Source organism: Tamandua tetradactyla, chromosome 18 (genome assembly GCF_023851605.1).
Source record: "Tamandua tetradactyla isolate mTamTet1 chromosome 18, mTamTet1.pri, whole genome shotgun sequence".
NCBI lineage: Eukaryota > Metazoa > Chordata > Mammalia > Pilosa > Myrmecophagidae > Tamandua > Tamandua tetradactyla.
Window position 1 is genome coordinate 59,357,780 of NC_135344.1, and position 22,410 is coordinate 59,380,189.

General features: G+C 38.5%; 1 protein-coding gene and 1 pseudogene across 2 annotated transcripts in view; one reads left to right on the forward strand and one right to left on the reverse strand.

The window, feature by feature from the left end:
- Window positions 1-22,410, reverse strand: part of TTC39C (tetratricopeptide repeat domain 39C) — a 95,379-nt gene that overhangs the window by 51,254 nt on the left and 21,715 nt on the right. Inside the window, exons 1-4 of one of the 2 annotated variants that reach the window (XM_077135785.1) lie at window positions 14,854-14,918; window positions 13,040-13,088; window positions 11,419-11,547; window positions 6,379-6,493 (exon numbers count right to left, since the gene is read on the reverse strand). In XM_077135785.1, coding sequence (XP_076991900.1) covers window positions 6,379-6,493; window positions 11,419-11,547; window positions 13,040-13,072 — 277 coding nt within the window. In that variant the 5' untranslated portion in view covers window positions 13,073-13,088; window positions 14,854-14,918. Of the gene's footprint in view, window positions 1-6,378; window positions 6,494-11,418; window positions 11,548-13,039; window positions 13,089-14,853; window positions 14,919-22,410 lie in introns of those variants that run through there. The other variant, XM_077135784.1, reaches the window with a different exon arrangement.
- LOC143662230 (ferrochelatase, mitochondrial pseudogene) lies at window positions 149-1,757 on the forward strand (annotated as a pseudogene).

Genomic DNA, 22,410 nt, shown 5'->3' on the forward strand with positions numbered 1-22,410 from the left:
AGAACTCAATAAAACAAAAAAACAAAAATCTACCTGGCAAAATTCTCGCTTTTATAGAAGAAAAATGTAATTAATTCAATACAACTTTAACTTCTTGCCCAAGATAGGACCATCGGTGCCAGTGTTAAAAAAGCACAGGATCGAGGAACCCAGCTCCCGTCCGAGGCTGCCCCGGGAATGCTCTCAGTCTGCACAAACATGGCTGCGGCCCTGCGAGCCGCGGGCGCCCTGCTCGGCCATCGGCTGGGGCACAGTGGCTCGGGGACCTGTCAGCAGTGGAGGTGCTGGTCGGTTGTGGCAGTGTCAGCAGCGGCCCCAGGAACATCCCAGCGTGTCAAAAGTACAAAACTTCAAGTTCAACCAGATAAGAGGAAGCCCAAAACTGGAATATTAATGTTAAACACGGGAGGCCCCGAAACCCTGGGAGAAGTTCATGATTTCCTCCTGAGGCTCTTCTTAGACCGAGATCTCATGACGCTTCCCATTCAAGATAAGCTGGCACCAATCATCACCAAATGTAGAACCTCCAAAATTCAAGAGCTCTACCGCAAAATTGGAGGTGGCTCCCCCATCAAGATGTGGACTTCCAAGCAAGGGGAAGGCATGGTGAAGCTACTGGATGAGCTGGCCCCTCACACAGCCCCTCACAAATACTATATTGGATTTCGGTATGTCCATCCTTTAACGGAAGAAGCAATTGAAGAGATGGAGAGGGATGGACTTGAAAGGGCGATTGCTTTCACCCAGTATCCACAGTACAGCTGCTCCACGACAGGCAGCAGCTTAAATGCCATTTACAGATACTATAATGAGACGGGAAAGAAGCCTTCAATGTGGTGGAGCACTATTGACAGGTGGCCCACACATCCCCTTCTCATCCAGTGCTTTGCAGACCACATTCTGAAAGAACTGGACCATTTTCCACTTGAGAAGAGAAGCGAGGTCGTCATTCTTTTTTCTGCTCACTCACTGCCAATGTCTGTGGTCAACCGAGGGGACCCCTATCCTCAGGAGGTGGGAGCCACAGTTCAGAGAGTCATGGATCGGCTGGGTTTCTCGAACCCTTACCGGCTGGTTTGGCAGTCCAAGGTTGGCCCGATGCCCTGGTTGGGGCCTCAGACAGATGAGACAATCAAAGGGCTTTGTGAGAGAGGAAGGATGAACCTCCTTTTGGTTCCCATAGCATTTACCAGCGATCACATGGAGATGCTGTACAAACTGGATATCGAATACTCTCAAGTTTTAGCAAATGAGTGTGGAGTTGAAAACATCAGAAGAGCGGAGTCTCTTAATGGAAATCCATTGTTCTCTAAGGCCCTGGCCGACCTGGTGCTCGTGCATCTCCAGTCCAACGAGCGCTGCTCCAAGCAGTTGACGCTGAGCTGTCCGCTCTGTGTAAATCCTGTCTGCAGAGAGACGAAGTCCTTCTTCACCAGCCAGCAGCTGTAACCCCCGCTCCCCAGCCTTGGGATACCTCGGAGCGGGAAGAAGCCATCGCTTAGAGATCAAGGGGTGAAGCGACATTATTATATAGACAGCCTTTGGATACAGATTATTTACCTTCTCGAGGAATGGACTCTGAAATCTTCATCAACGGATTTATATTTTTATATTCCTAGACCTTAAACATTTATAGTCCCTCTCTGGGTAAAGTTACTAGTTGAGAATGTCTATTAAGCTGTTTAAAACTGTGGGGTTTAAACATCTTTTTATGAGACACACGTGTATTTTAAGTAGAGATTTTGGTTTATTGCCCCCAAAACCTCCTGCAAGGATGCAGAGAGTGTGCTCTGGGGGGTTCTCACGAAACATGAGATTTGCTTTCAGTCTCGTGCATATATAATTGTTTTAAAAATGAATAAATTCGAAGATATGAGATATAATTTGAAAAAGGAAAATTGCCTAATCCTTCCCTAAGCCCATGGGCTTCACAGTGCCCGTGAGGCGGTGTGGTTGCCTCCAGTGGCTGCTTATCCAGGAAAGTTGCCATGAATTGGTTGCTTTGGTACTTTTATGTGAGCCTCACTTTTCTCACCATAAACCAGACCAAGTACAGATTCCAAAAGTGCTTTGAGATTCCCTGGGCACACAAGGCTCGTAAATGTGTATAAATCCATTGCCTGCCATACATGCTGTGCTGGGAGCCTGTGAAGCCCCAGGAAAGGAGGCTCCCGTGCTTCTGGTCTCCCAGGACAGCCATGCCGGGAAACACTAATGAGGAGCTTCATCCTGAAATCTCCCGGAACCCTACTAGGCCTTCCATCCAGCTTCTTTGTCTGCAGATGAATGCCTCTTCCTTTATTATTTGTTTGAGTTGTTTCCTAAAGTGAATTATGCCTTATAATCTTAATGTCTTTCTTAATATTTTTTTGTGACAGAAATTATACAGCCATATCATAAAAAATTTGAGAAATAGAGAAAAGAAAAATAACCACTTGAGTATGCCATCATATTATTGTGCTTACCAGTCTCTTCCTGTGGATATTTTAAAGGCCATTGTAACTTTGAATCCGTGAGTGAGGAGTTGTTCTGAAACTGTAGAAGTAATGTCCAATCAGAATCTTATCTAACATATTTGGATTTAAATGGATTAAAAAATCTCTGATGGATCTATAAAGAATTTGTAAAAAAATCTCTGATGGATCCATAAAGAATTTGTAATGATCACTTTCTCTGTTCTCCAAGCCTTAAGACTTTGTTCTTCAAAAAGGCGTTTCTTTGATTTTTTTTTTTAAAGCCAGTTCAGAAAGTTGAAGTGTTAAAGAATGTATTGGCTTTCCCTGTCAGGATTTACTGTGTTAATAAATATTATGATGTCCTGGAAAAAAAAAAAAAAAGCACAGGATCCCTGATGTGGGGGTGGGGGCACGCAGAGTTATGAGAGCCAGGGGCATGAAGTCAGGGATGAAGGACCTAAGTGAGCTGTGCCTGAGCACAGAAGCATAAAGCAGTGAGCAGTATTCAGGGAACACAAAGAGTTCAGCTTAAGGAGGTTACAGGAAAGCGGGGAGCCTAGGAAGGGAGACAGGTTATAACACATAGAGGAAGGAACGTGGTCTTGCAGGTGATAGAGAATGCCTAAGTGCTTAAAGCAGAAGTGTGACAAGTTTCAGGAAGTGGCTCCAACGGCAACGTAGAGAAAGCAGCCTGGAGGGAGTGTGAAGCAACAGCAGCAGGCTGTCACCCTACTCCAGGAATTCTCCATCAGACAGGGGGCAAGGAGCACCGAGAGGTGCTAAGAACTTCAGGTTCAGGCCTGGGCGACTAAAGGCAAGCAGCATAGTTACTCAATGAAGGTGACAGGAAAACGCCTACAACATTACAAACTGAGTCATTACATAGGAAAACCAAGGCTCTAGTCCTGGTTCTGCCATCATCAACAAGCTATGTCCATTATTCAACCTCAACCCTCTCTAGGAAAACAATCTGACTTCGGAAAAATGTATGGAACATACATTGCACCAGGAACAAAGAGGAGTAAGACACAGACCCTATTTTCAAGTCCAAAAGAAAATAAGGGAAACTTTCAAGTTATGGGTGTAACTTTTGATTAGGTTATATTTTTAACATGGAGATGTGACACACCCAATTGTGGACTGAACCTTTTGATTAGATGGACATGTAACTGCCTATTCAAGATGGGTCTTCATTCATTTACTAGAGTCTTTAAGATAGCTCATGGAGAGGGAAGGAAACATAGACACAGACATTTGGAGATGCGTGGAGTGCCAACAGAGAGAGCAGTCCACCTAGACACAGACATTTGGAGATGCAGAGTCCAGCAGATGTCACCATGTGCCTTCCCAAGAGATACTAAGCAAGCCAGGAGCCAGAAGGATCCACAGGGGCTGAGAGAGCCATTTAAAACCAGAAGCCAGGAGAGGAGACAGACACCAGCCACGTGCCTTCCCATGGGGCAGACTTTGGCCTTTCTTTGGGATCAAGGTATATTTCTCTGGATGCCTTAGTTTGGACATTTTTGTGGCCTTAGGACAGTAAACTTGTAACTTAATAAAATCCCTTTTATAAAAGCCAACCCATTTCTGGTATATTGCATTCCAGTAGCATCGACAAACTAAAACAGCACCCATAAAAGACATCTCCAAAGGGGGAGGGGGTCTCCCCAGTGAAAAAAATCATCCATCTAAAGAGTTTTCTAAGAAACAGATCCCAAAAAACAAGAAAATAAATTATCTGTTGTTTAATAATGCAGGCGGTTTCTGAAAGGCAAGTAAAACACATTTTGGTTACATCTGACTGCCTGAAACAAAAGCCAAGCTATTCAGAAAGCAAATGACTAGTACATACATTTATTTGTATCTGCAGTTTTCTTGTGTGTCAGAATTTCATTTCACTATCAATATCACATGCAGTCAATTACATGGCTTCAGGAAAAACTAAGGACACTGTTAAAGATCTATGGTAAACAGTTAAATAATTGACTAATATTAGCCTATTAGAAAGAACAGCCAAAGGCCATGAAGACAATTTATGAAAGAAATTAAGTTTATGGATTAAATATAAAAATAGGTTCAACTTCACCACTAACCAAAAAATGCAAAGCAAAGAACATCTAAATGTCCAAGAGAAACTGTTAGATAAATTATGGCATATCCATATGATAAAATAGCATTATTTAAAATTATATTTTGAAAACTGAGTTACAAGGAAGATACTTAAAATAAAAAATTTAAGAGGAAAAAAGGGCACATAACAGCTTAGATTCAATTCTGCAAAAAATAAAAAAATAAACAGAAACATAAAACAAAGTATTACTAGAAAAGAGTGATTTTTCTCCAAATGGCAAGATTAGAAATGACTTGCTTTCTTTTTTACCGTTCTATATTTTCCAAAATAATCTTTACAAGTTTTACAATCAGAATACTTTCAAAAATAAACAGTAGTAATTGATGGTTCTAAATTTCATGAGGGCAGGGACCATGGCCTGTGTTTGTCATATCTATACAGTACCCAGCACATAGTATATACTTAGTAAACAACTGCTGAGTGGATCAACGAATGGATAAATGAAGGACAGATATACTCATGTTTCAATTGTGATATAATTTCATTCTTATAGATAAGTTGCAAGATTCCATACAAAGAATCCCCAGATACCCTTCACTCAGATTCCCCAAAGGTTTACCTTTTGCATTGACATTATCCTTCTCTGTCAACAGATATTTTCTTAATGGCTAAAATTAGCTCCTTACAAAAAGTCCTCAAGTGTCAGGAAAAGGAAGTACAAGATCACAGGAAATGTATGAGCTCCTGTCTGTCCAAAGAGGTCCAGGCTGCTATTTTAGATTTGTGCGGAGCTCCAAACAGGTAATTTAATATTGCTGCACTATACAAAATTCACATGAGCTACAATCCTATCCCACAGAAGTAAGTAAGCTATTCTGAGCATCCTGCAATCTGGATTAAAGAGGAAAAAAAATAAATGAACCAAAGCAAATAGCTGAAGCCCAATTACAGAAAATATTTTTTAAAAAGAAAAAAATTCAAGGAAACGCAAATTTTTGTGGTCAAAATAAAAGTTAAATTTCATTTTCATTTGGGGTCAAATAGAAAGAAAGCACCCTAAAGTATGAGAGAGAAAGAAAAAAAAAGAGATGAGAAAACTGGTTTCTGACAGTCTAGAAAAAAGTGTGTATGTTATGACTTAGAGCAACATACCACCCTCTTCATCTAGGGTTTGGAATGAATGCTTTTCTGATTGTGAATTTTAACTGACTTCCTTTTTGAATGCTCATTTATTCACTTAAAACCTACCCAACGTGACAGGCTTCTACTGTCAAAATCAGGTACACACCACACGCAAAATGAATGGTGTCAATTTCAGACACATTCTTTCAACAAGCTATCAGAGATTCAAATGAGTCCATATCACGTAAGAAATTAAAGCTACAAAAGGCTGGGAAACATCTGTCTTGGACTAATTAAGAATATATCCCTCATTGGAGTCTTTTTTTTTTTTTAAATACAGGTCACTGAAGTATATTAAGAAGTCTTTAGTATACTCTCAGACCTTCAATAACAATGTCTTGAAAAATTTGTATTTAAACCAGTTATATTTCACTCTAAAGGTTATTATCACAACTTGAATTCCCCAAAGGAAAAACGAAATACATACAGATGCACTGACAATTTCTCTAAGTATGACAGAATTATTTTGAGCCAAGCGGATGGAACACAGGCTCTGGGCTAAAACGACTCTGTTAAAAACACACGAAGCACTTAAGGTTTTCATTTCCCAAGTAATAAATCAGTATCATGTCCCAAAGTGGTGCTGCCACATGGTTACAAGGCTGAAATGCAAGACATTCTAAAAACAGGATATTAATTGTGTCCACTGAATAGAACAATACGACTCACCTGACAACTCCTGTTTCACAAAGGAAAGCACAGCCAGGTACACCTGGCAGTCAGCGATGATGATCTGCCTCTGAAGCCGATCGACCATAGAGGGGGCAGATTTTCGGACATCGACCTGTTTGGTGGAATTGAAGTACACACCAATGAATCACAGAAAAGAACAAATACTCTTTCCAAACAATTATCAGTTGACCGTGCAAAATAATTTCACATAGGAATTGTGAAACACGGGGGTCGCTCAGAGCCAAGACCAAGTTATTCTAAGAGCCTAGGAGTTCAGGCTGCCCTTCAGTCTAGCTCTGTTCTGTTTACCAGCCACTGCTGAAGGGCACTGGAACTCAAAGATAAACATTCTAAGTGATACAAACTAAATTCATGGGAAACACATGAGAACAAACACAAAGCTTCACAGTTTTAACTTTTTAAAAACAACGTCAATTCTTACTTATTCAAACTAAAATATCTCTAAAGATACAAAACATCCTCCAAAGTAGATAAACCTGGAAAGCCATTTTGCAGCCACCTGCCTTCAAGTAGAAGGTGCATTCTCCAGTACACACAGCTGGGATGTAAGGGAGGAAGAAAAAAATATCCTGGAATTAAAAATTAGCTTGGAGTTGCCAAAGAAGGCAGCAGGGACTGATGGTAAAGGAAAATAACTTCAGAGGCAAAACCGTGGAGGCTGAGGTCTGAAGTCAAGAAGCCTGGGGCCAGGAGAGCCGACCCACCCAAGCCCGTGGACAGGGTGAGTTTGCCCCAAAGGCAGAGGACGGGCCTTCCACCTCGTTGCAGTGGAAGAGTCATGCCGCCTCAGGCCTTGGAGAGGGTGAAGCACAGTCCTTGGGGCTTGGGGAGAGCCTGGCTGCCACCACATGGAGGGGGTGAGCGTGTGCCCCGGAGATGGAGGAGAGTCCAAGCGCAGCCCCAATCCTTGGAGAGGGTGAAGCCGAGAAAAGGTGGTCTCCCCAGTGTTCCCCAAGGTTGCGTTCGGAGAGAGGCAGGCCTCTGTGTAGGCATTTGGAAAGGGTGGGACTGCCTCTTTCTAAAACCCCAAAGATAAATGACTCTCTGACTTCGAAATCTAATGGACTTTGCCTTGCAGGTTTTCCAAACTGTATGGGTCTGGTGACCCCTGTGTTCCTTCCTCCCTATGGAAATGAGTATATGTATCTTATGAATGTTCCTCTGTATGTTGGCAGAAAATAACTTGCTTTGAGTTTTTTATAGGTCCAGAGTCAGAGGAGAACTTTGCCTTAGAACAGACCATGTCTGTAACTTTGATAGGAGTCTGTACTGTTTTTAATTTTGCATTTCATTTGTATTGCTACTGAAATGGTTTAAGGATTTCTGATATTGTTATGGAATGAATGTATTTTGTATATGGGGAAAACATGTCTTTTTTAGGGTCCAGACAGTGGAATGTGCTGTTTCGAAATGATGTATGTACCCTAGAAAAGCCATGTTTTAATACGAATCCCATTTTGTAAAGGCAGCCGTTTCTTCTAAACCCCTATTCAGCATTGTACGTTTGAAACTAATTAGATTATCTCCTTGGAGGTGTGATTTAATCACGAGTGGTTGTTAAATTGGATTAGATGGAGACGCATCTCCACCCATTCAGGTGGGTCTTGATTAGTTTACTGGAATCTTATAAAAGAGGAAACATTTTGGAGAATGAAAGAGATTTCTGAGAGCAGAGAATGACATAGGCACGAGAAGCAGAGAGCCCACCAGCCAGCGACCTTTGGAGATGAAGAAGGAAAATGCCTCCTGGGGAGCTTCATGAAACAGGAAGCCAGGAGAGAAAGCTAGCAGATGACGCCATGTTCGCCGCGTGCCTTTCCAGATGAGAGAGAAACCCTGACCATGTTTGCCATGTGCCCTTCCAGCTGAAAGAGAGAAACCCTGAACTTCATCAGCCTTCTACAATCAAGGTATCTTTCCTTGGATGCCTTAGGTTGGACACTTCTATTGACTTGTTTTAATTGGGATGTTTTTCTCAGTCTTAGAACTGTAAACTTGCAACTTATTAAATTCCCCTTTTTAAAAGCATTCTATTTCTGGTATATTGCATTCCGGCAGCTAGCAAACTAGAACAGTAGGGACAGAAATTCACTCACAGTAATGACTGCATGACTGCATACATTTACTTAAGTCCATCAAACTGTATCTTTATTATACATAAACTTTATTATATGTGATCACTCAATAAAGATGTTATAAATGTAAAAAAAATTGCCTTGAATAAATCATAAGTTTAATTCGAAATTTAAGTCATATCCTTTAAGGTGGCTTACCTCTAAAAAATGAGCAAAAAGTCAAATCCCCAAAACTCTACTATTTATAAAATATTGGCCTTTATCCTAAAGAATCTTACTAAAATGAAGAAAACAAAATCACTCTGGAATATAATAGTCTGCATTTTAAATACACAGTCAACTTGAACCAAATAAACTAAATAGCTTTCATATGTTTTCACAATGAAATGGGAAGTAATCTAGGACATTTCACAGGATTTTTGCAAATATGTGAAGAGTAAACTTAATATACTGACAGGGCTAGTGAGCTATTTTCTCTTTTTACCAATTTGAGCATAATCCATCATGGTCTCTGCTTTTAGGCCCCAGGACGCACAAGTATGCTATCTTGGGCAAACGTCCATCTATTGATGCTTCAATTTCTTCGTAATAATGCCTATTATGCAAGGTTGTTGCAAGGGCTGAGATAGCAGATGTGAACACATTTTTTAAATTGCAAGGATATGCTTTTTAAGCATTGGCTAAAAACTTATATATAAAAACTTACATATAAAAATTATATGCAAGGTATGGTACTAGATGCTGAAGATAGATAAATGAACTTGCAACCTAGTGAGGGCATACAGACCTTATAAAATATACTATATAAAACATACTATATAAAATACACTGTAGTCAGTGCCCTGGTGGGAACATGCAGGAGACAAACACCCCAGAGCTTGGGGCTCTGTCAGTTCCACCTAGAAAGACCTAGGAAATGATTAGGAACCTAAGTACAGGGAGGAAAATGTAGGCAGAAGAAAAGCAGTTGCCAAGTGAGCCCATTAAGAAGTATGAACTTTGCTGTAACAGCTATAAGGCTTAAAACATAAGAGACAATAATCGGCAATTTAGTGGCTGTATGATGGAGAATGGATTAGGGACCAGTGAGACTGGAGCAGAAATGCCCATGAGAGTCTATCTTAGGCAAGTAAGGAAAGTGGCTGACCAGGGAAATGGCAGTGAGGTTTAGGAGAAATAGATGAGTTCAAGCCATTGGTCACTGATTAGATTTAGGGTCCGGAGTGTTAAGGAATCAAGGAAAATTCTCAGATTTCTAGTTGGGCCTCAGGTTAGGCAGAATGTCCAACGCCTAAAAAGAAAAGATGAATTTTCAATTTCCATAACCCTAAACTCTGTCTTAACTGCATGGAGTCAAAGAATCCAAAGGACCAAAGGCAAAACATTCCCTAACCACAAAATGAAATGTGGCCCCCACCCCCTAGCCTGCGCTGAGCGCGCTACTCTCTCCTCCTACATAAAGGCCCTCAGTGCAAACCACACCTCCCAGTCAACCAGCAGCTCCTTCAGAGTTCTTGCTAATGCTTGTGTTTATCTGGAGAGATGGGGCTTGGAGAGATGCATCAAGAGATAAAAAACACTTTGTATGAACTTGACCTCACAACTTGAAGTCAGAAGGACACACCTTTTCAAAAGACTTCAGAGTTTTTTGTTTGTTTTGTTTAAGAATAACCTCCAAACTCCTCATGGGATCTGTTCCCCAAAGGAACGCAGCTGTTTCCCACCTCAGTGCCTTTGCACTTGCCTGCCTGGCCCGTCTCTGAGTGGTCCTCAAAGGTCTCTGTTCAGAGGAGATTCTAGGACTGACCTTCTCACTAAGGGGAGGACCTCAGCTTTTATACCATAAAACAAACGTTAAGGGATGAAGCGTGTGACCTTTAAATCTTCCCTGACACAGCGAGCCTGTGCGCTAAGCCAGCACGGAGAAACCAACAGAGATGCCAGCAGGACCCCCATCAATAGCAGTAGAGGTTGCTGTAAGTTTTGTTTGTTTGTTTGTTTTAAACAGCATGGAAAATGTTGCCTGTGACATACTCCAGATAATCATGCCAAATTTCAAGAACACTTGACTAAGCTTTTTGGTGGATTTCACATTACAATACGCAATGTAACAAAGTGGGACTTTTGAGCCCAGAATTTGGCCGGCAGCCTAGGAAAGGTGGACTATAACCAAGAGACTGGTATGTCAGTTAAATATGTGATATATAAGACCCCTGGGCACTCCAAGAAATAGCAGGGACAGGGAGACACCTCTCCAAAGCCTAGAGCCTCTATGTGAGCGTGTAGACACAAAAACCTAGAAAAGTGGATTATGATGCTAATGTGATTTTATTTGCAAACACGGGCTTGTGAGGCTTGGGGAAAATTAGTTAACAGCCAAATTCCCAAATTGTACCAAAATGCAGTTCTATTGCTTATCAACGTAAAAATCAAACTATTACCACTGTGTCCTATTTGAACTGCATATAAGAAAGCCTCATTTAAAAAGTCCTTGTTGATAAGATTTAACAAATGAGTATGATTGCTGAATCACTGTATTGATATTTGTCTCCAGTGTCTTGGAGCAGCTAGAAGAAAAAAACTAAAATTGTGAGATTGTAACCCATACCAAACTCTGAAATCTGTTCTAGAACTAATTGTTGCATGTGCTTTGAAATTTATTGCTTTTTTGTATATATATTATTTTTCACACACACACAAAAAGTCCTTGTTTCATGGCCTATTGTAGAAGATTAATTTTGTGATACCAAAAGAACACACACTAAACAGCTTTAATTTCTGAAAGGGCTTTCTATTGTCTTAAATACATTTTACAAAATCAAAAGCCATAAGAAACATTCAGGATCTTTTTCAGTTATATTCTAAATATTAATAATCGAGTAAATGAATAATGTTATAAATTAGTGGTAGACCGTTCATAACCCCAAACCATAGTACTTACATTCTTCTTAATCTTATTCTTGATTGTTTCAATTACCCCAGCCTCTTCACTTTCACACAGCTTTTCAGTGGTTTTTAAGTCATCACATGCCAACTGCATTTTTTCTTCCTCAAATGTCATCATGGCATTCTTCCAAGAAAGAAATAAGGAAAGAATGAATGAATCAGAAAGTGTTGGAAAATTTAGGCCATTTTATTACAACAAAACTCTAAACTAAGTGGAAAAATCACTTAAAAGTATTTGCTGCAAATAGAAGAATCAGACCACTCCAAGATACCCCATTCATCTTGAAGAAACTATAATTTCAATATAAAATAAGAATATACCTCTATTATACCAGCATGAAAAAATAGATGATAATAAATGTCCTTGCAATTACTGTTCTAGAGATTTTTTTGTTGTTGTTATTAAATACAATAACAAAATTCTGTATAATTTCTGATTGGCTTACTCAATTTAGTTTTATTTCAGTGTCTCATTCAAAAGCCCACTCGGCCCACACATGGACCCCTAGCTCCAGAAATTCTAGTGAAACCACAGCTAGTAGGTGCTCTTTGAAAATCAACAGCCTTCTCATAAACAGCAATTTCAGTGAGTCTGTTTATAAAGAACTTGTTTTATATTGTTGATGGTTAAAAAGGACACTGATGATAGCCTGCTTCCAAGCATCTGATCCTGATAGATTTTTCTGGTACATTTGACCTGGGAAGGGACAAACTCTTCTCTGCTAAAAATCTGCTACTCTTACCCATTAGGAGAACTGAGGTTTCTGAGCAGTGTCTAATACGCTGGGGACAGATTTGCTGGAAGATACCAGGCCCCTGGTATCCTGGAAGGGTCTAAGGAACTTACTCTCCCTAGCTTTCCAGCCTCTATCAAATCCAGCCTGCCCGGCCTTGGCACTCAAGAGTCAAGTATGACTCTAACCCTTTTCCCTTTTAGCCAAACCAGACCACTGTTGCCTCTGCCCAAGCCTCCCTACCACACTCCTCCTCCTCCCCATCCCCCACCCCAGGCCCTGAGGCCATGCTGCCTCGCCGTCTTGTGGTTATGTGGGTTCTAATTGATCGCACCAGATGCCAGCCTAGTGCCGGCAGCTATGCTGCCAGGCTGTACGCAAAGTCAGATGCAGACATCCTCCCACATTTTGACTCTACGTGTGTTCTCCCTTCTACTTGTCTCTCTACTCGTGACTTCTCTCTTTTCTTGTATGTTAAAAAATTCTACAGTAATTAATAAAAAATAAAGTTTGAAAGTAGTTTGTATCATGCTATAAGTTTCTGGAAAATAAAAGCACCCAATTACTACACTGTCTGGTTTACTTTAAACCCTAAATGCAACCGAGTCCCCCAGTTCCTAAATACTGGAATTTGAAAATGCAGTACTAACAGTTGAACTTTACACTGTTAATCTAACTTGTCTTCCTGTCCACATTAACCCAATAATTTTGGTGCAAACTTCAATACCCAAGCCCAGACCCGTCTCCCCCACTCCCACCCTTAATTCAGACTTAAACTCGAAAAGAAACTTCCACTATAGTGTATCTATACTGCCAGTAGTCAATACCTCATAGTTCATATATTATTTCCACTATGCCAGCCCCGTCCCCATATCAACTCACCAAAAAACTGACAAAGCTGGCTCCAAAACTCATTAATGGGCTATGGTTTCTGTTAAAGAAAAAAATAAAATTATTTGTATTATAAATTTTTATTTTAAAAGCACTTGATACATCAGGGTCACCACATAATCCTAATAATTGGATAGAAGCAACTCTGGTCTTCAAACAGATTAAATCACCCTAAGGAAAAAAGGTAAAGGGACATGGGAGCTCACAGTTCTATCTTCCAGATAGAATATGCCCATTATTCTTCAAAGCAAGGCAACAATGAAGTAAAATTACAGCAGAGAGCTGCTTCAGTAAACTTACTTATAGCTATCAAAGAATTGAGAATCAAAGATGGCACAGTCTTATATCTCCAAGAACACGACCAAAGGAAGATGAATATTCATTTCAAAAAAGCAAAACTTATTCAAAACTTTACGCACATGAAATAAGTATACTTTTCAGAGTAGATCAAAGGGTTTCCCCACTTTGCCTGACCTCACAAACTCACTTATTCCATCCAAAGAACTTCAAGAATAGCTTTCCCCTAGAGTAGTCAGTCAAACCTTCATTGTGATAAACAGTTATATCCATTTGCATACATGAGCTGATAACGAAACCAATGAAACCAAATCAAACAAATATCAACTCAATTTAAAGACTACACGAATACAAACTTTATGCGCAAATTCAAAAACAGCAAAAAATCCAGGTCTTAATCTTTCAGTTGGTCTAGGGAGGTGGTTAGAAAGAAGAGACAGAATCTGAAAATTGTATAAAAAGGAAAAGTAAGTTACAATTGTCTTCTTACATGAAAAACTCTGTATTGATTTTCATTATGCAAATAGTATACAGTCAGTATAAAACAGTTATGGAACAACTTAACTCCCTATTGGACATTTAGGTTTATCCAAAATGAGGGCGGGTGAGCGGGTAGGTGTGTGGGTATGGGAGTGAGAATAAGCACATCTCTATGTGTGTGTATACTCAATGCTCAGGTGAACCTCCTTGTGGCTTACATACGTATCTTTGCAGGCATGCCTAAAGGTATTCTTTGGATAAACAGCCAGAGAGAACATTGCAGAACCAAAGGGTATGCACAACCCTTTTACTTTTGGACTGTGGTGTGTGTATACGTATATGTGTGGTATACGCGTGCATGCATGTGCGTGTGAGAGAAAGAGACTGAGATATCAGGGACTCAATTTATTAGGAATATTCACTTTCTGGAACAATTTTTTAAATGTATTTGATACCTACCTAAATTCTACAGTTAATACTTCCTTATTTACACCCTTAATAAGATACTTATACACACAAAGGAAGAAAAAAGGGAAGGTCAGCTCACTTGTGAAGAGCCCACCCTGTGAACCTCGCTCAACTGGCTGATCTACTGCCAAGCGTGCGTCCCCTGCCCTCGGCGCCAGCACTACATGGACAGACCATCATAGGCTCCCACTGTACCCGAATTTCGTTTGCACATCATCTCCCCTCTAAAATGCTATCTCCTGCCTCTTATTTGTCACCATCAGGCTTTACACAAGGGAGGCATTCAACAAATATGAATTTCTGGATGAATGACACAAAATACAGAATTTAAGGAGCAGACACAAGTCAGTCAAGAGCTGATACGACAGCTTTTCTGTTCCTTTCCTCCTCCTTGCTTGCTTACACGTTGACCACTTTACCACTGGAGAGATGAAAGAAGCTGAAACTAGGGCTTTTCTGTGTTGTTGCTACATCTGCTCCTGGTTCTTGACTAAAATTAGATTTCTGAGAGTGACGGCAATTAATTATTCATGCTACCCTGGCCCCGTAACTTCACATACCATCTCATCATATAAGTGAGAAGAAATTCAGAAACCAGTCCAGTGGAAACCTTTCTCTTCCGTGAAGTGGGGGCTCTGTGACCGCGCCCCCCACCCCCGCCCCGCCCGCGCAGGAAGCAACGACCCGACCACTGAGCAGGCGGCTCTTTCAGCGCTGCACTGCGGGGCGCTCCGGGAGCTCAGGTAACAGGGGCACTTCTTCAGCTCACTTAATTTTTGTAACATTCTTTTTCTTGTGAAATATAATATATATACAAAAAAGCAATAAATTTCCAAGTATGTTTTAACAAGCAGTTATGGAACAGATTTTAATGTTTGGTATGAGTTGCAGTTCCCGGATTTTTCATTTTTTTCTTCTAGCTGCTCCAAGACACTAGAGACCAAAAGAAATATCAATATAATGATTCAGCAGTCATACTCATTTGTTAAATTATCTTCTGTGTTATACTCCTTCTCTTTAAATAACATATACAAATAAAAGCAATAAATTTCAAAGTATATGGCAACAATTAGTTGTAGAACAGATTTCTGAGTTTGATATGGGTTACAATTCCACAATTTCAGGTTTTTATTACTAGCTGTCCTAAGCACTGGAGACTAAAAGAAATATCAGTGTGATGACTCAGCACTCACATTCATTTGTTAAACCCGACCTTCTCTCTATAACTCCACCTTCACCTTTGATCTTACTCCCTCTGTTTAGGGTTATTGGGCTGTGCCCATTCTAACTTTTTCATGTTTGAAGGGGCTGTTGATAATATGAGACAGGGGGATGGAACTAGTTGATGTTCTGGAAGGGTAGCTCATTTAATTTTTAACTGTACATTAAAAGGATCCTAAGTAAATTTACCTCATCTTAATCAATTGTGGGCCACCTGGATGTCCATAAACGTATTCACTTTGGATATCCGAAAGTGTTCCCAAAGGGTTAAGAGGATCATTACTTCAAAACCAACGCTAAATGGAGTAAAGAGGTTCCTAGTTCACTGCAGTGTCTGAGGGTTGGGTAAGCAACGTGAAGGTTTAGTATAAAGGTGACTACTAGACTCAAAACACAAACCTTTAATACAAAAAGATGTTCATAATAGGACGTGGGGCAGTGAAGTGGTAGGGGTAGACCACATAGTAAAAGACTTCTTTAAAATAAGGGAAGATTTAATATATATTTATTTAAATTGAATAAACACTGGTAGGAAAAATAATACATTTCTAAAAAAATTATGGGTACTATGAGGAATAGGGAAGAAGAAACAAGGACACAAATGAAACATTTCTGCATATTCCCTGTTTTGTAGATCTGACCTTGAACAATGTAAATATTGTACATAAATTATAAAACAAAATTAAAATTTAATACAATCCCTGAAATTCAAAAGTAAAATCAATTAACTGTACCTAAATGCAAATCCATTTGTAACATAACCACACAGAGTGGAACTATTCCAACTGACTTTAAAAAAAAAATAAGTGGACAGGACATGCCTATTATGAGATACCCTAAAATAAGAATCCCCAAAACTGGTTAAAAATTCAATCTGCTTTCAGTACTCACATTACTGGTGGTCAAGTTGGTATAGTTATTCCAAGGCTGCTGGGAATATGGTTTATAACAAAGCAAATGCTTACTTATGCTGGGGTTTCTGGGCACAGGAAAAAGGAAGAAGTGAAAAATCTTACGTACAGAATACAAACTAAAAGAATTGACAAACTCAATTTTTAATTCCATTTTTTAAAATATGTACTTCCAAGCTCCGCCCATGGGAAAGCCTGGAAACAATGATCACAGAAGCAATAAGCACCCTTGTATCCTCTCTAAATACAGTAAGTACAAGAAGAACTGGCTGAGTCCAGGTCAGGGGAAGAAATGTTCAAGATGAGCCTGCAATATCTTGTTAAAGCAGAAAGAAAGAAGTTTAAAAAAATATATGAAGGTCTTGAAGAGGTTCCCACTGGCCAAGGATGAAACAATGCGACCACCAATAAGAGATTTCGACCACTCATAAGGGAAATGCAACAATGATTTGAAACAAATTTAAATCATGAGCTCATAATAGTTCTAATAAACAATTTTAAACCTATGGCAAATCCAAGGGAACCAACGTATTATTTTGAAAACTGGTGAAAAGGGGAAAAATAACCATTTATCCTGCCTTTCTTCTATGAACTCAGAATAATCAATTAATGACGAGAGGAGGTTTCTCCTAACAGAATTATCCTGGGCTAATAAACGAAAACCAAACGGCAGAATTAGCATATCACCATTTGGTAGCTCCAAGGAATGAATGGGTGTAGTCTACAATAAAGATGGGGAACAGGAGAACATAAACACTACCGTGGTGACACGTTCAGCAAAACCTAAGCTGTAGAACACTGAACCCTACATTAAACCATATATTACTGTGAATAGTACAATTATAAAAATGGGCTATAATCAATTGTAACAAATGTTCCACAGCATTACAAAGGGTTAATAAAGAGTGGAATATGAGGGGAAAAAAACTAAGCTGTGGGAAATTTTACAGACAAAGATCCCAGTTTCATCAACAACAATAAAAAAGTGTAAGAGAAAAAGAAAAGGCTGGAAGAGGAACCTCCAAAAGACATTTAACAACAGAGATAAGTTAAAAGGCATAGAAAATAACAAATATATATAGATATAATGCATACACACGCACATATATACAAACAAGCAACGATTAGAAAATTAAATCTAAAAATTACCATTCCTGATAGCACCAAAAGATTATACATTTAAGAAAAAAAATCTAACAAATGTACAATGTCTCTACACTGAGAACTCAAAGCATTAAAGAGATGCTGAAGTTCTAAATGGGGTTTCTCAACAACAGCATTATTGGCATCTCGGGCTGGATAATTCTCTGTGGTAATGGCCACGCTGTGCATTGTAGGATGTTAAGCAGCTTCTCTGTCCACTAGATGCCAGCAACAGTCTCCCTACCCCCCACCAAGATGGGACAATTAGATGTCCCCAGCTATTTCCAAATGTCCCATAGGGGACAAAACTGACCCTGGCTGTGAATCACTCGCCTAAACAGATATACAATTCCCGTGAACTGGAAGACTCAATATTGTTAGGATGTTCATTTTTTCTTAACTTGAACTGTGGAGTCAACGCCACCCAAAGCAAAATCCAATAGATGTGTATGTGCGGTGTGTATGTGCGTGCATTGAAAAACTGAATCTAAAGTTTATATAAAAAAGCAAAATATTTAGAATAGTTAAATCAAATCTGAGGAACAATAAAGATGGAGGAATTACATTTCTAGATACCAAGACTTAATAAAGACAGTTATTAAAACAGTGTGGGATACTGTCTCAAGGATAAACAAACAGACCAATGGAATATTATACACGGGTTATGAGAAAGGGAAAGATAATCTTTTCACTAAATGGTGCTAGGTCATATAGGAAAAAACAAGAACAAAAACCTTAACTTCTACTTCATAACGAACGCAAGTTGTGTTTTGAGAAGAACCATTAACCTAAAAGTAAATGGAAAAACAGTAAATCTTCTAGGGGGAAAACAAACACAAAAATTTCTTAAACAGGACGCACACAAAAAAAACAAAAAGTAAACAACAATAAAAGAGACTTCATAAAATTATGAATTTCTATTTACTCATAAGAGATTGAAAAAGGCGACCCACAGACTGGAAGAAGGCATTTGTAATACATATAATCATTGTGGATCCATATTCAGAATATATAAGGAGCCTCTATGAATCAATAGAAAATGACTGACAACCCAGCAAGAAACAGGTTTAACAGGCACTTTCAGAGGCACTTCACAAAAGATGGTATCCAAAGGTCAATAAGCATATTTAGAAAGTGCTGAAAATCATTAGTTATCACGGAAATACAAATGAAAACACAATGAGACACCACTATACTCTCATCAGATTAACTGCAGGTAAAAAGACTGGTAACAGCTAAATATACCCTAAAAAAGAATAGCAAACTGGGAGGTCTATCATGGTCTGACTTTAAAACTTACTATAAAGCCACAGTGGTCATAACAGCATGGGACTGGCACAAAGACAGAAGGATTGACCAATGAAATAGAATCAAGGGCACAGAAATTGACCACCTAATTTATGGACATCTGATCTTTGATAAGGCCCCCAAATTCACTGAATTAGGACAGAATAGTCTTTTCAATGAATGGGCATGGGAGAACTGGATTTCAATAGCCAAAAGAATGAAAGAAGACCCCATCTTACACCTTATACAAAATTTATTTTTTAATACTGTAATGAAATTTAATAATATTTAATACAAAAACTTAATTCCAAATGGATCAAAGACCTAAATCTAACAGCCATACCATAAAACTACTTGAAAAAAAAAGTAGGGAAACATCTTGAAGATCTAGTAATAGGAGGTAGCTTCTTAAACTTTACACCTAAAGCACAAGCTGTGAAAGAAAAAAAGACAAATGGGAATTACTTAACATCAAGAGCTTCTGTGCCTCAAAGGACTGTTAAAAAGTTGAACAGACAGCCAACTCAATGGGAGAAAATATTTGGAAGACACATATCAGATAACGGCTTGATATCCCTGTGTACATAAAGAAATTATACAGCTCACCAACAAAAGAACAAACAACCTATTTATAAAATGGGCAGAGGAAATGAATAGGCACTTTTCTGAAAAGCAAATACACAGGGCTAAAAAGCACATGAAGAGATGCTCACCTTCCTTGGCTATAAAGGAAATGTAGATGAAGACTACAATGAGATACCACCTCACACCTATAAGAATGGCTGCTATGAGACAAATAGGAAACCATAAATGTTGGAGAGGATGCGGAGAAACTGGAACACTTACTCACTGTTGGTGGAAAGGTGAAATGGTTCAGCCACTGTGGAAATCAGTTTGGCAATTCCTCAGAAAACTAAATATTGCATTGCATTATGACCCAGCAATACCAAAACTTAGTATATACCCAGAAGACTTGAGGCTAGTGACACAAACAGACATTTGCACACCGATGTTCATAGTGGCATTATTCATAATTGCCAAGAGATGGAAACAATCCAGGTGCCCATCAATAGATAAGTGGATAAACAAAATGTGGTATGTGCAAACGATGGAATGTTATATACAGCATTTAGACAAAACAATGTCCCAAAACCTATGACAACATGGATGAACCTTGAGGACATAATGCTGAGTGAAATAAATCAGACACAAAAGGACGATACTGTATGATTCCATTATTATTACACTGACAAAGTAGCCGATATTTTGGAGCAGCTAGAAGGAAAAATCTGAGTTGAGAGTATGGCAGCCCATGACAAACTCTTGGAACTGTTCTGTAGCTGTTGTTGAAATGTGCTTTGAAGATTATTGCTTTTTTTCCTTTCTTTTCTTTGTGTGTATACAATATACATGATACATTTTACAACTAGAAAACACTAAAACAAATAAATAAATGGCAAACAGGAAAAGAACCCTCAAAAGCACACTGAGACATCATAATCGAAGTTCTGAAAACTAAAGACAAAAAATAAATCTTGAAAGTAGTCAGAGAAAAATGTTGCTATAAAGAAACAATTCAGATGACTATGATTTTCCACACCAGAGCCATGGAGGTCCGAGGGCAAGCCACACCATGTCTACAGTGCTGAAATAAAGAACTGTTAACTCACAAAATCACACCTGGTAAAAATATCACTCAGAAATGTAAGAAAATCAAATATAATCAAATACAACAGTATTTGTAAACAAAAACAATTAAGTGAAATAAATACATTCAAAGAAGGAAAACAGATAAATTATTGCCAGCAGACATGTTCTAATAGAATTACAAAAGGATGTTTTTCAGATAAAGGATAAATTATGTTAGAAGGAAATTTGGGATATGAAGAGAGAAGGAAGAACAGCATAAATGGTAATACCTGAGTAAAGATAATAGTCATTCTTTATTTAATTATATAAAATGTATGTGTTGTTTGAGAGCAAGATAACAGTGTCACAGATGTAATACACAAGACAAGTGCAATGTAAAGGTGGGGGAATAATAGGATCTTTATAGTGGTAGTTTCTACTTCTCACTTTAAGTAGTAAAGTCCAGATTACAAATACATTGTGAAAAAACATTTATTGTAGCATTTATACTTTATTTTCTGGGCCACAGTTTACTGTTAGTTTGACTAAAATCACATATTAAATGAAAAAAAAAAAAGACTGGTGATAATGAGCAGTGAGGATGGGTGAACGGAACTCTCATACATTGTTTAGTTCACCTAGTACCTTGTACCAAGCCTCCCCAATAACCCAACAATTTCATTCCTGGTATATATATATATCCAACAGAATTGAATGATTATGCTCCCCAAAAGACATATACAGAATGTTAATAGCAGTATTATTTACAGTAGCTTCAAACTGAAAACAATTCAAATGTCCTTCAAAGGGAGAATGGATCAAGTAATGGCAGCTTATTCTTTCATTGGAATAGCTCACAGCCATGAAAGAACAAGCTACTGCTAAATGCATTAACATGACTTAATCTCACAAACATAGTGTTAAGTCAAAGACAGACACAAAAGAGCATATGTTGAATGATTCTATTTATATGAGGTTTAAAACCAATGGTTCCAATCTCTCACTGCACAGAGGTCAGAAAGTGATTACCTTTGGGGAGATATGGAGGAAGAAAGAGCCTCAGGGAGAAAGATGGAGAGCTGGGAATGTTCTACCATTTGACCTGGATGGTATGGTAATTACACTGATATATACTTACGCAAAATTTCTGACTGAATGTAAGTTTTCCTCATAGAGAATAGTTAAAAATGACAAAAAATAAGACAATCAAAGACAAATTATCTTTGATAATCATTTGATTATATTAAGGAATTAATAAAAGTTTAAGGTATAGCAATGATTTTGTGGCTATATTTTAAATGATCCTCTTTTAGAGGCATACATGAAAGTATTTACAGATTAATTATATGAAGACTGGGATTTGTTTCCAAATAATTTGAGGTAAAAGGATTAAAAGTAGGTGAAAGTACAGATGAAAGAAGACTGGCCATGATTTAATAATTACAGAAGTTGGTGATCAGAACATGGGAATTCATTAAACTACTCTGTTTTGGAATCTATATGAAATTTTCTAAAATAAAAAGTCTGAAAACAACCACACAAATAAAAATGTTCCCCAAAAGATAAGGTGTATTTTGATGAAGTCTGAAAACAACCACACAAATAAAAATGTTCCCCAAAAGATAAGGTGTATTTTGATGAGAAACCATCTTATGAATACTGCCACAGCTGGCTTCATGAAAATAAACCACCAGTAATTAAACTGCTCTAAATTTCTTCTCTGTATAACAAGTCTCCCATAGGTAGCCAACGAAGCAATTAAATGCCTGTTCCTATATTCACCAACATTCCTATAGCAATTTTTTAAAAGTTTCTTCAAGATATTAAAATTGGACTACTGAAGATTTTGCTTCCTGTAATATAGTGAGAAAATGTATACATTGATTTCCAAAGGAATTTTCCCCAAATACATAAATGAGCATAACT